General features: G+C 43.7%; 4 protein-coding genes across 4 annotated transcripts; all 4 read right to left on the reverse strand.

Moving 5' to 3' along the window:
- Positions 1-209: 209 nt before the first annotated feature.
- LOC136999510 (uncharacterized protein F54H12.2-like) lies at positions 210-1,547 on the reverse strand. Its single transcript, XM_067353852.1, has one exon. It carries the CDS (start codon positions 1,545-1,547, stop codon positions 210-212), a length of 1,338 nt encoding a protein of 445 aa, XP_067209953.1.
- Positions 1,548-3,094: 1,547 nt separating this feature from the next.
- LOC136999511 (uncharacterized) lies at positions 3,095-4,228 on the reverse strand. The gene has a single exon (XM_067353853.1). The coding sequence runs from the start codon at positions 4,226-4,228 to the stop codon at positions 3,095-3,097; it is 1,134 nt and encodes a 377-aa protein (XP_067209954.1).
- A 2,980-nt stretch (positions 4,229-7,208) lies between these two features.
- LOC136999512 (uncharacterized) lies at positions 7,209-9,236 on the reverse strand. Its single transcript, XM_067353854.1, has one exon. It carries the CDS (start codon positions 9,234-9,236, stop codon positions 7,209-7,211), a length of 2,028 nt encoding a protein of 675 aa, XP_067209955.1.
- Positions 9,237-11,356: 2,120 nt separating this feature from the next.
- Positions 11,357-12,046, reverse strand: LOC136999395 (histone H3.v1-like). The gene is made up of 3 exons (XM_067353345.1): positions 11,912-12,046; positions 11,699-11,821; positions 11,357-11,619 (listed from the first exon to the last, which is right to left on the reverse strand). Exons 1-3 carry the CDS (start codon positions 12,027-12,029, stop codon positions 11,357-11,359), a joined length of 504 nt encoding a protein of 167 aa, XP_067209446.1. The 5' UTR covers positions 12,030-12,046.
- Positions 12,047-14,592: the final 2,546 nt, after the last annotated feature.

Genomic DNA, 14,592 nt, shown 5'->3' on the forward strand with positions numbered 1-14,592 from the left:
GGCATCGCGGAAACCCTGTATATCGATGACTATATCCATGGTTATGTCCAAGTACTCGCTCTTTCTTTTCAAACGAAGCGACGCCGTTCGCGTCTCGAACAAAACTGAATCTCTTTCCGTTGCTTTACACGTCATTTAAGAAAACAGACGTTAGGGAAAAATGTACGTAGTAGTAGTAGTAGAGGTGGGGGGTTTGACGTTATAAAAACCTAACCGCCAAAATCGACGATAACTTGTCGAGAGGAGTCTATTTCTAGAATATTGTCGAACTCAGCATAAACGATACAATTAACGGTCGTGGTAAGCGCCTTATCAAATTTCACTTCTAATCGCAAACTACCATGTTTCGCGAGATTCCAATGTCCGGCGCAATGAGCGGACAAGTCGGGGGTAAGATCAAAAGCGAAAAGAGTGTAGCCCTGGGCATAATCCTCTCTACTTATAGAATTTCCCTCGTTCAAGAAGTGAATGCCGGTTCCCGAGAAGAGCGTGTGGTAGGCTTCGACGTAAAGCTTTTCGTCTTTCGAGAAGTTCGGTTGTAACGGCCTACTGGGAATTTGCATACCATCGGCATACAGAGAAAAGAAATTTATACCGTAGTTTTTGAAATTAAACGGATTCAATTTTCTATCGCCATTAAACGCTCTGTTATCGACAAAGCCGACTATTACACGTTTCGGCAGTTGTCCGAGTATTACATTATCTATCGATTCTCCTACGAGTCCGGCGTGAATCGTAAATGTTTTAACCTCGACTTTTGTGAGAGGATATTTGGCGGTGGTTTTACTCAACATTCTCGCGTGCGAGAGTAACACACCGGGGCTTATCTTTGCTCTTCTAACGAGCAGACTAGCGTCTAGAAGACGTATTTTTGACACCGAATTAGATTCCATGAGGCAAAACGAATCTTTCGAGCGAACGAGCCTCATTCTAACTTCCACCCCGTTGATTAGGAATTTATCCTGATTGAAAACGTCGCAGTAAAGATGCCCTATGAGATCTAACGCCTGTCCGTCTCGAATGTAACGCGAGCGTCTCACGAGTGCCTGATTCGTGGCTTGCGACTCTAGGAGAGCGTCCATTAAGCCCGGGGTATCCGCGTCCCACAAGCAGGAGGTCAGATGGGAGTTTTTTGCGGGTGAAGAATAATTTAATAACGCCTCGATGTAAGCCCGATACGCGTAAGCGTTGTTTGGGGGTGACACGAGTTTTTGATTGAAATATATGTCGATTTGGTTGAACATGGAATGCAGTAAATGATTTACAGGGCCTACTTTGAACTCGGGGGTGCCAGCGGCGGTACCGCCTCCTGCTAGGGGGGAAGATTCTACGCGTACGCGAAGACTCAACATGGTGTGTGTGAGATCTAGATAATCTTCCCCATGGCCGGGTATGACGAATTCTATAGGCGCGTCGTCCGCGAGCGACGTTACGGGTTTGTAATAAATCCATTGCGATCTCTCGATGCTGGTTTGTGTAGGCGGTAAAGAAAAGAGATCGAGTTCACTCTTTAAGCACTCGTTTGAATGTGTATGAAGAAAGGACATGCTCCGTAAATTCCTAATTCACGCACTGATTAAGAGAATATGTCGGCTACACTACGTTTCTTGACTCGACGACGCCTCGTGGTGCCGGATGGCTTTTTGCTGTTGGTCTTTCTAGCCGCTGTGCGAATTTTTTTTTTTTTCGTTGTCTTTTTTTTCTTCGTGATTTTCCTTCGCACGCTGCTATTTTTCGACGATTTCTTTTTGCTCGTCTGACGATGAGGACGACGACACTTGGGAACCGCGATGCGTCTTTCGTGACTGAAGAAAGGAAACTGAAGCGCGGCTGTTTTCGCTGATACTTTATAACCTGTACCCTTCATCAAGCTAGTTATTTTTTCTTGGGCTTTTCTTTTGAGATTTCCACTCGATTCCTTGAAACGAGATTTGACCGCCTCCTTGAACGGTGTATTATTTTCAACATCCTCCATCACGCTAATGCCGGCGCGTAAAGCTTCTTTACCAACCGCTCGTACACCTTTACTCAGATAAGGAAGCGCTCTCCTGAATAATCCTCCGAGAAAACTACCGATTCCGTGTCCTCGTTGATAGGGTGCTCCGACAAAAACTCGTGTGATTCCTTCACTCCGACCTCCGTTTTGTATATCGTAATATTCATGGTCCTCCGGTCTAGTCATAGCGTGCGGCTTTTCTGACTAATTTTTTCTTACTGGAAACGTCTAAAGTGCAACGTCACCGTCAGCGTTCCCGATTGGAATGGTATTCTTTTTCCGAATTGATCTTTTATATCTATTTCAATCCTACGAAAATACGTTTGTCGTAATGGTATATAATGTGGGACGGAGAAATGTTTCACTTGATTCGCTCCGTACGCGTAATAATGGCCGTAATGCTGCAGCTCGACCGGTACTATTCGAAGAAGTGGAGTTTGCACATCGCCGGTTATATAAGGTTCACAAATATCACAATAAACAAAGAGTTTATCGGGAATACCGCGCAGCAATCCGTGCGGTTCGAGAGTATAGAAATTTCCAGCGCGCCCTCTTTGTTCTCTTTTAAACCCGAGTTTGATAAAAGGTGCTGTAAAAATATCTTTGGAATTAGGATTAGTTGCAGTAAGTGTTGTATAGAATTCGATTTCACTAGTCGTTAGGGCCCCACCGCAACCGAGTATTCGTAGAAGATTATCGGAAACGTTCATATGATGAACCAGATTGCATTTATTTTCATCGCATGTAATCTCGAACAAGATTTTACCACCACTAGCGTCTTCTAGTGTCAAATTAATATGCGAATTCGCATTTTTGCACGCTGAATTAATAGCGGAGATAAGTTCCTCGATATTTTTGTAAATACCATTCGGTATTACTCCTTGCGTCGACGTTAACGTCGTCCCGCCTTTCCTCGTCTCGCGACCATTTTCAATATCGACGAATCTAATGACATTTTCACCGTGATTTATGTGTAAAAAAGTAGTGGGAAATTGGATCTCGTTAAGCGCGACTTCCCATTCGCCGTGTAAGTGTATAGGATGGGGTAATTCTGTAATGAAGGAAGTGGTTGCATTGTCCGGAAAATAGCGCATACTACTATTGCTGGGAAGAATCAAGAGAAATTGATCCGTCCTCATTTCGAACAAGCGGGGTTAAACTCGAAGCAGGGATCCAAGAATCAAACTTGCTGGGATAACCACGCCAGCTAACCAGCACCTGTTTATTATTATCGCGACCCCGACTTCTTATCACACGATCGACGATAAACTCCTCCTCCTGCAAGTTTTTCTCAACCCGAGCCAATTCTTGTTCGTAAAAAATGCCGTCTATGACTTCTCCCGCTAAATCGCTCAGCTCGTACACACGTGGTTTTCGCCAATCGAGTATACGGTGAATTCGAAATATCTCCTCGCTCCACCGTGCCTCGTATCCTTTCTCGAAGACGACTTTTGCTCTACTGATACGAACGAGATCACCGACGTGGTATTTAGCCTTTCGACGTTTCTCGTTCGCTTCGTCGTCGTTGCTCCTCCATTGGCGCGTTATATTTTCACGTGCGATACGTGCATTTTCTCTCGTAACGACATACGGTTGCATTCTGGTGCTCGAATGACGGGTGTGATTATAGGCGTTTACGATATTTTGCAAAACATCGATGTAGCGTCGCGTATTTTTATGCGTAAAATAACGCCACATTCGTTCTTTCAACGTTCTGTTGAAGCGCTCGACGATGGCGGCTTTGACATCCGGATTGCGGGCTACGCGAAAACGAATGTCATTTTCTTCCAAAAGCTTTTGTAGCGGTCGCCCGACAAATTCTTTACCCTTGTCCGTTTGTAGGTATACGGGTACGCGTCCGTTACTTCTCGAGAGCACGCACTGAAAAGCTCCCATTACGGAATTACTCGTCTTGTCGCGCAATGGTTCTACCCAGACGTATTTACTAAGTACATCGATAATCACGAGTAAATACGCATATCCGTCGTTGTAACTTTTGAGATTTCGGAGTTCGATCAAATCAGCCTCCCACAGATCGTCGATATTCGTTACGTTGTAATGCATTCGTGGAAATTTCCGTCGCAATGGACGATGTAGTGTGTACGCATCTTGCGCTTCGAGCCATCGCGCGACATTGTTACGGGATAAATTCGCCGCGCGAAACAGATTATCAACAGCCGAATAACCGGCATAATGCGCGGGATCATAGTACAATTTTTCAAGATCCGTCATTCCAATTTATTCCAATCGAGCAGGCGTCTCGCTACCGGTGAATCCGTGTTTCTCTTAGGAGTGGAACTCGCCGTAGGACCGCTAAGTTTCGCGATATTTTGCGAAGAACCGACTGCTAATAATTTTTTATTTCTCACTAGTGTGGAGGGAATGTTCAAGTCGTGAAGTAATCGCGCGAACTGAACTCTTCCCGCGGCTTTCACGGTTTTTCTATCGCGCATCGCCTCGTTTATCAGGTCTGAGATATTTGAATCTTTTACGACGTTACCGTCTATGGTCACGACTCCGTACTCGTCCCAGTTAATTCTAGTCGACGATGCTTTATCGAGCAAGCGTTTCGTCAGTAAGCGAGCTTCGGCACGGTAAGATTTCGGTACGCTTTCCACTATTCTTTCGACGCTTTTCATCACCCCGAGACTCGCGTCGTGTTCTTTCGGGAGGCTTCTCGCACGACTAGAGCCCGGAGCGAATGAGAGATCGCTCGGCGGTACTTCTTCTTCGCGAGTGTCCATCGCGTCTTCTTCCTCTTCTTCTTCCTCGGCGTTACGCGCGTCTTGATTTCGTCGTCCGTGTGCTACTCGTACAAAGTGAAGATATCGCCAAAGAGCCTCTTTGTACATCTTCCATCTCTCGGCTTCGTCGTTCGGATAGGGCGAATTAAGAATTCGACTCATCTCCGCATCGAGTCTGGATAGAGCGGTTCCGGGTGTTCGTACGGAATTATAATTATTATTATTATTATTATTAACGCTTTCGTCCGGTGTGTTTTCCACGAGCGGTGCGCCGTAGTCGGTAGTCGGTTGATGCAATTGACGCTGCATTCTCTCGAGATTTTCCGTAGAAATTAAAACCATTTTTTTCGCTCTTTCCATAACACTCGATATTATTTTCTCTCTTGTGTTTTAAGCCGTCACCTTGTCTATGATTCGCGAAAATAAGGCCTCTAATAGAGGAACGATAATATAGGATAAGAATCCACCTCGTTGTACCAATAGCTTTCTTTTATTCTTCCAATTTCCGCGCTTTGACGCGATACGACGTAGCGTCGTTTTGTATTTGCTCAGACGATTTTTTTCGCGTCGTTCGAGCGCAACGTTACCATTGAGCGTGTTGAAAACGCATTCGCAAATACAGCGAATAAATTTTTCGTCCGCGGTTCGCAGGAAGGAGCTGCGTTGATTTTTGTTCAGATGACACAGCGCCTCTAGAAGACAAACGTTTCTCTTTCCGATCGAACGTCTAGCGGTTTTCGTTGCACCGTCCGACGCCGCTACTTTCATCGTGAGAAAGTCACTCGCAACTGTCGTCTCGCGAGCGATGGTGCATACTTTTTATACGCTGGATCTGCGCGGTACGTAGACGTAACGCAACGCATCGTCGGGAAAGATGCTTGTCCGAAATCGATATTTGTCCGGAGTCGATTGTTTCAGATCGAGTAATAAATATCCGTGGGGGCGCGAAGTTGCGTCAAAGTATGCTTCTTCTAGAAACTTTGGGTCATCGGGGTACACCTGTCGCGCGAGATGACGAATTTGAGCGCGATCGCGCGGGTTCTTGAAGACGACGATGTAATTGGTATTAAGCGATATGTCGCGCTGACAGCGTCCCTGGTGAAATAGATTTTGCGTGATAAGTATAACGCTGAGATTCTTATGGTGACTACCCTTTGTAAAAAGATCCACGATGACGTCGCACGAGGATGATTCTCTCATAAGATCGTCGATTATCACCAACTTTGGTGTGAGAGGATCGTGGGAATAATCATGCGCTTGTGGCAACCCCTCGCGAAACTCGATTGCATTTTTCTTTATTTTTCCCGCAGCGTTCCTTTCTTTTTTCTCAAACGCGTATTGAAGTTGTCGATAAGCATCCTGCCATTCGGCGTAATAAAATAAAACTCTTTGGAAAGAAACATCGGCCATTTCGGATAGATATTTGAGAAAAGTTTTTACAAAGACCGTTTTGCCGCATCCAGTGGGACCGCTGACGATAGACGTCCAAGGATGTTTCTAGCGTATGTCCATCTTGCAAAATGAACTCTTCGCCGTTCGCTCGCGCCTTCATAAACGAAAAAAATCAGCGAAACACTAGGACGCGATAAGCTTACTGCCCACTGACGGCGGCGGCGGCGGCGGCGACCGCTTGCTCGCGCTAGCGTACAACTCGCGGACTCGAACAAGCTGATTCGGTCCGCGGAGACGCTGGACAAGCGCAACCGCGTTAGCGTACAACTCGCGGACTCGAACAAGCTGATTCGGTCCGCGGAGACGCTGGACAAGCGCAACCACCGAAATTGCTCGCGCCAGCGTCCAAGAGTGGAAACGCTACTTCGCGCGATGAAACGCTTTTTTTTCTCGGAAAAAATGAGGGTTTTATACGGGAAAGTAAGTTAGGAGGAAGAAAAATCTTTAAGAAAAATTATGCGAGAAAACATTTATTTTTACGAATAAAAGTACATGATTTGAGAAAAATAAAAATATTCGTTTTTATTTCTTAAATTTTTCAGTTTTTACATGGTTTTTATACAATTATACATTTTACATTTTAAAACTAGCAATATTTTCTTAAATTAAATAAAAAAATTTTTTATTTATACTTTTACAAAAATTTATAAATCTACTTAAAGCTATTTATATAAAGTCGGAAAACACACGCTAACCGTCGACAGCGAAAGAACAATTCTGTAAAAATTATCGAATCGCGTAACCGTAAGGAACGGAACAACGACTATTGATAAATCTACGTTTCAATAGCACAGGAGTACAAGCTTTCACTTCGTCGCGAGTTATTAACTCGTGAAAAGCCGTACGCCGAATTGCTCTGAAACGTAGATTTATCGATGTTCTATGTGACTTTCCTTCTTCTTCTTCTTCTTTTTCACTTTCCTCTTCTCGTCCCTCTCGCTCTTTTTGCAATATTAATTCTCTTATACTATTAAAATTGACTAAGCATGAGTTTGCAAAGTTTAGGGTTATACCCTTTACTTTGCAAACTTCGTGCGTGAGTCCTTCCGGTGTGCGAACAACGTAAGCATAAAATTTCGGGCCACCAGATACAAACGCCTCGATGTAACTACCGGACCCATAGCGCTTTCGAGTTCGTTCGTCATATCGCCCAAAAAATTACCCGTACGCGGCTCGTATTCGGAAGGATCATCGCTGCTTACATAAATGCAAGAATCGGTATCGTAATATAAAACGCGTCGATCTAAGCGTTCTAAATATTTATACAACACTAATCGCGCTAGCGCCGTCGTGTACGCCGCTAAAACGACGTTGGTCAGAGGCGAGGGAACGTCGGCCTCTTCCCGCAGTCGCCATGAAACATACATCGCATCTTCGTTTACCGGCAGTATTTCGGTTATTTCATGTTTGGGGCTTGTGAGCAAACTCGCTAATCGTTGCTGAGTTTTTACGATTTCGGTATTCGTTAGGTTGGGTCGTTGGCCGAATTTCCCCCAAAAAGAATTTAAACACAACTTCGCGACCGAACGTAATCCCGAATTTTTCGCGATATTGTTACTTTCGAGAACGATACCTTCGGTTTCCTCGTAATCGCGAAGATATCGTTCTTTAGCCTCGTCATCGGTACATTCACTCGGCCACCCGCTGGCTTCTTGTTTTAATTTTAAAAATGTATTAATATATTCGGCGAATAACCCACCCTGCCGCGTACCGTGATCGTAGCGTGTTGCGTTGTACTGCCAAATCTCGCTAACCTCCGACACGAAATCACCTTTTTCAAGCGCTTTGCGCAATTCGCACGATACCCATGTACCCGTAAATTCACGTTCGGAAGGCCTGTGTGTACAATCTTCGCGTGAAAATGTTTCGCAGCAACTGCGGCACAACGCGAATAACAATTTTCCGCGTACGCGATACGGTAACACGGGGTGAAAGAGATCGCGCGGTGCGAGTACTTTGCAACGTACGAGGCCTTCGACGGAGTCGAAATTGTAATTCGGGCCTTCTCCGATTAGCACCGAACATTCCTCCCCGACATACACCGTGGGATGTCCGATCGGAAAAGTACCCGTTTTTAAAACATACGGATACAGAGAACATACATCGATGTATCGTATCTTCTCTGTACCCGTAATTTCATATCGAGTCGCGACATTCCCCGTACGGCCGCCGTAAAACGCATCGCGCGGATTGAGCGGTTCGTTTTCAACCATTTGATGGTGCTGTAAATATTCCCGCATTACGCTATTTACAGCCATCGCACGATCGAAATCGCACTCCCATTTCTCCGTCACCGTGTATCCGCGTTTTCTAAGACGATATGTCGTTGCGACGGTATGCTCATAACGCAAATCGATCGTATCCCTACGTTCACTGTTTACGGAGAGGTTACTGTCGCGGTTGATTCTAAAGCACGACGGGCAACCGTGCCAAAAACATCCGTGAAATTGAAACACGTGATGTCGCGTTACGCCGTTTTCTAACGATTCGTAATATCCGTCGACGAGTGTGCCGTCGAGTACGCGATATTCGCGGGTACGCCCTGCGTGAATAATAGGATGTCCGAGCTCTCGCTCCATCCACACCAGCCAACGCAGTGCTTTGCGCGATTGCGTATTCGCGTGTCTGTACCCACCCGGTGGAATTATACCAATCTCGCTTTCACGCAGAAAGTTTTTTCTAAAAACCCTCATACACGTGGAAGCGATTGTTGTACATTCCTCGAACGGGCACACTTTTCCGCGCCTCAGGAAAATTTTCCTAAAAGCCATGCACGCTCGTCTAAGAATATCCACGTCGTTGCGACAATAGCGCGATATCTCGAGTTGAAAATCAAAAATATAATTCGCCCGGGTTAACTCGTCGTGCCATGCTAAAAACTGTTCGCGTTCTTTCGTATTCATAGTTTCCGGAGAGTAATACTCGACGCCCGGCAACGGTCCTACATAGAATTGATTATCGAGCGTGTTAAATAAATGCGGAAAGACGCCTTTATCCAAAGTATTCGCCAGCCCGAAAGCCTTTGGTAATTCGGATAACCGCATCGGCATATAATTAACACTGTCGATAAATTTCGTATTTCCTACCGTTAGTACTATGATTTTAGTACCGCTCAAAATTACACGAGGTTCTGTCGAAATACCGCTTTCTACTAAATATCGGAGGATAAATTGCGCGTCGAACGATTTTGCGTTATGAGCAATACAAATTATTTTTTTTAAATATGTCGTCGGACGCGTCGCGAAATTTACAAATTCTTTAACAGGATCGTGACGAAATGTAAATTCGCGGATACCGCACCAACGACACCGCACCGACATATCTTCTATTTCCGCGCACGATTCGCAAATCTGCTGCGCGACGCAGAGAGTGGGCACGTGAATTTTTACATTAGCGGTACCTCGAAGCGTTTCATCCTGTCGTGTTTCGAAATCGTAAAACACGAATGCGGAGCGGTTTTCTGTTTTCGACTCGTGTTCATCCTCATTTTGATCTTCGAAATGCTCTTCCGAAGAGCGACCCACGATGCTACTCGAAGCTCGATTGATCGGCATCATGCAGCAATAATGATTTAGCGGTTGGTGAGAACGACACGTGAAACAGAAAGCCGCGCCGCATTCGTGCTGTTTCTTTCGTTCGATTACACGACCGCACTCGCCGCAAAATCGTATAACGCTACAAACGCTTTGAAGCGAATGCCCGTCGTACGATTTTTGCGCGCGATGACGCTCGAGGCACGCGCGATTAAAAAATTCGCGATTACATTCCGTGCAGCGTATTCGCTCATGTTCGAATCTCTCGCAAGTTGGAACCATGTTACAACGCGGGCATTTATTAGAGCATCGATGCCCTTTCGCGTCACTGCGATAAGCTACGTTGCACGGAATGCAATACCCTCTACTTCCAGCAGCGGCTCTTAAATTTAAAATCACGCTATAATGACGCGATTCGGCGACAAATAAAATATTTAATCGAGATATAGGTTCTCGATGTAGAGAGGCTAGCACCGCTGTTCCGTCGAATAACGGTTTACCCCCGCGACCAAAAGTGTCGGAATTGTAAACTATTATCGCGACATTTTCCGCGGCTAAATATTGTTGGAAATGTTCAATTTCCCTAATTCCGCAGCCGACTTCCGGAATCGCGATACCGACTTTTTTCGTCAACTCGACGGCGAGTTCGCGTTGCAACGACGAATTTCGTTTTCTCACCGCGTTCCATCTCGCATGCAACTCGCCCGTACGCACATTTCCACGCTCGTTATAAATCTGTGCCGTCACGAGCGCGCGAGGAAAACACAGATTATCGTTGTTGTTTATTGTTAAAATCGAACGTTTACCAACAATATCTAGAGCGTTATATCCACGTCCCGTGGGAGGGGTAATACGAAAAACGCGAATATTAAACTCTTGCGCTACGTTTAACCCCCCTGAACTTTGAGCTAATAAACTCACGAGATTCCAAATGTTCTCGGGAGTCAAATCGTTCGCCGGACGGAACGATATTCCAGCGGGGCCGTGAGAAAGAGCCGGAGAGTCGAAAGACAATCCAACATAATCTCCCGGTACGCATGAAAATATCGCGTAAGAGTGAATTTCGCGAAACGCGTTTTCCAATCGCGTGTAAACCTCCCCTCCTCCCTCGGGAAACGGAAGTATACGGAATCTAGCTTCTCTACCCTCTATCCCGAAATTTCTAAATCTACGCGTGTTTTCCGATACTAATTCTATATAATTAAAATTATCGCCGACCTGATTATTATTCCTTTCCGCCGCCGATGCTGCATCGATATCCTCCGCTCGCCTCGTTTCCTCCTCCTCCGTTCTTTCCTCTTCCTGCGGCGCTCTTTCGTCGGTTTCGCCAGTCGATTCCACGCCCGACCGAGTTTCCTCCGACTCTTCTTCTTCTCTACCGCCACCTGTTTGAACTGCAAAAGTCAAAATTAAAAAATTAGCGAATTAATTAAAAATTTGATAAAATATTATATTTTATATCTTCATGCTCGAATTTTATTTGCAATAAAAATCGAAAAAGTGTTAAATCAGCTCACCTCTAGATTTTCTTCTTTTTTATTTTACACCCTCGTTTGATAATTGTAATCGGGAGAGTAAGAAATCACAGGGGGACTGTATCCTGTGAAAATTTTAATGTTTAATTTTAATGTTTAAAAAATAAAATTCGAGCATAAAAGCAACTGTAAAAATTTGCAATCTTTCTTACCTCTGTCACCCATTCCCCATCCGTCGTGGCTTTGTTCATCCTCTCCATAATTCCTGTCCTGTAATTCCTCTTCCTGCTCTTCCTCCTCCTGCTCTTCTTCTTCGTCTTCCTGCTCTTCCTCTTCCTCCTCCTCCTCCTGCTCTTCCTCCTGCTCTTCCTCTTCGTCGTCAGCCTCGGGTAATATTACACTCTGTTGACGGTCGTTATCTAAAAATTTACGTTATTAATTTTTCAAATTTTTTAGTTATTTTATGCTTCTGCTAAGATAACTTTTTTTATCACTTACTGTACAAAGGACTGAATATTTCCTCCTCATCGAACGAGCTCACTTCGCGAGGAGCCGACTGACTCGTCGATTCGTTGCTCACAAGATCGACAAGCTCCGGCGTAAGAATAATTCGCGCGCGAGCTAAAACATTAAATTTTTTGAAAAATTTCCTAATATTAAATCAATGCTGTTATTTCATATAAATTACTTTTACGAAGGTCTATTACTTACACGAAGGTCCAGCCTCAGGCGAGGTATCGTCTCGTCGTCGTCTTACCCCGCGGCGTTGAGTAGCTCGCTCTTCGACATAATTTTGACGCTCGCTACGCACCACACCCTCCACCACCATGACTTTTTTCGGCTCGTGACATTGTAGCGTTCCTAAAAAATAATGATTTTAATTTTTTTAAATTTTGTTTTAAATATTCATAATAAAAAATAGAAACTTACCATTTTTTACCGCACCACGATAGTAATTCAGCAGGCCGGCGATATAGCCTCCCGCATCCTCTTCTTCGTTGTCGTTAAACACACGTCTCATCTCGATTATTTCGCCGGCAATAATCAAAAGCTGGAGGTAAATCGAGAAATGCCCCAAACGGAATAAAACCGCGAGCACCGCGGTAGGGCACGCACCCGCAAACTTTGCGAATACGACATAATTATTATCGTCGTTGTCGGATAACGACGATAAATAATTATCGATGCAGAGCCCGTTTAAACTACGCGTCAATCGCAAACACGATTCGATAATTTCCCGCAAACTAGACATTTTTAATTCAACGTGGCTTCGATACGCGGTGAAATCACACGAAGACGGAAATACAGATCGCTATGATCCCGAATGCGCGAGAAAATGTGAAACTGTGCGATTTTTTAGCGTCTTCCCGTTTTATACCAGTTTTCCCCACCTTGAGAAAATTTAGGAAAAAAGCATTGTTTGTTTTCAAATATTTTTATTACACTTCCTTTGAAACCGGACAACGGTCCAGGTCCTTTCGTCGTACAACGTTTCGCTCGTGCTTTTCACGATAATCCTATTATTCAACGAACGGTACTTCAAGATAGGAGAGCGAGGCGCCTCGGAAAAAATAAAAATAACAAATAATCGAATCGGGATAAGAATAATCCTATAGTATTGAACACGTAGTAAAAATTCCGACGACGCTTAACTTGTTAAGAAATACTACGCAACGGGTGGAAATTCTGTTGTTTGAATAAGAATAATCCTCTATATAACAATCACGTAGTAAAAACCACAATAGAGTGCAAAAATTTTTCCGTTGTAAAATCATGAAAATTTATTCCGTAACATGTCGTGACATGAAAATCGAAACTTTCTTTTATCTAGTAGAATTTTCGTGGGAATTCGGAAAAGTAATATTTGTCAATGCTTCGCCTTTGCGACCAATCATAGTGCTTAAAAGTTTATGTGTTCAAATTTCCCCCACCGTTTTTCCGATTTTCTATTACGCGGAAAATTGTAACATTTTTCTCATTCGTCTCCTAGCATTCGAACCTGCAAGATCAACAGCGAACAAGTTTCAGTTTTCGTGTTTTCGTTTTGCGTCTGCGTATAAAAATCAGTGTCATGGATAAACGCCGGGAAATTGTGAAATCCGAAAAACCGACAAAGTGCAGCGACACTTCCGAAGCAAGATGCGACATCACCGAAAAAATTGTGCAGAATTGCATGCTATTATCTACAACATATGGATTGAATTTTTCTTATACGAAGAAAATTCATGTTGGGCTGCAAACTTCAATCAACAGCGACAAGTTTGATTTTCAACCTTTCGTTAAATTTTCATCCAAGGGAGCCGATGGTATTTGCTTCAACATGGCGGAATGGCAAAAATTTCAAGAAAATATGAAGCAAATGTCGGATTACTTAAATGGAAATAGTATTACGGCAAACTCGATTATTATCAACAAGATAATTATAAATTTCACCACTGCTTATGGAGCAAGAGCTTTGTTATTGACATATCGAGAAAACGGACAAGAAGTTCAACCTTTGGAAAATACCACGACTAAAGAAGAAATTCATGCTCCAAAGAAACGCCGGACTTATTCGCTCGCTATAGCAATGCAGAGAGCTAGTTTTCTGGGACTAGAAAATATACTCGAATGTGTAAACGCTAATTTGAATCGACTGAATATAATCACCACTAGTGCCAATGATTGCGCTAAATATCTTATTAATGAAATACAAATAAGACTACCTATCGTGGGTTATATCGAAAACGATATTATAAAACTCGCGTTCAAATCTAATTGTCGCGAAATACAAACTAATGTACGTACGCAACTAAAAGATTTAACATTTCTCGACGATCAATTTGAAATTGTATTTTTAGAATTAATTGCTCTTTACTTCGATCAAATTGTACATATAATTAGATTTCAACGAAAATTGTAATTCATACATTAATGTATACTTTTATCATTTATAATTAAATTTGATTCTATTGAAAATCATAAAATGTATAAACTTTATTTTGTCAGTTCAATTATGTATTCTTAAGAAAAATTCCAAATAAACGATTTTGTATTCCATTTCTCGTGTTTGTTTCCTTCCTCTTTTCGCATGTTCCTGCACTCGACAATCCTTACAGCGCGCTCAATCCGCGGGGTGGCTCATTCCGTTCACGAGATATCGCTGCCACCTTAACCAGCATGCCGAATATCAGGCTAAAAGTCGTCCGATCATTCGTCGCTGCGTTCTTTTGTTCGCTATACCGGCGCACGCTCTATACCGTTTGCACCCCCTTAGTCGTCATCTCGTCGAATATCGGTCTAGCAGAATCCACCGTTTGACTCCGTCGTTCTTTTGTTCTCCCATACTTGCCCGTTCACAGGTCGTAGTTCTATCATCCCCCGCTCGACACCTTGGCGATGTTTGTTTACAT

Source organism: Linepithema humile, chromosome 4 (assembly GCF_040581485.1).
Source record: "Linepithema humile isolate Giens D197 chromosome 4, Lhum_UNIL_v1.0, whole genome shotgun sequence".
NCBI lineage: Eukaryota > Metazoa > Arthropoda > Insecta > Hymenoptera > Formicidae > Linepithema > Linepithema humile.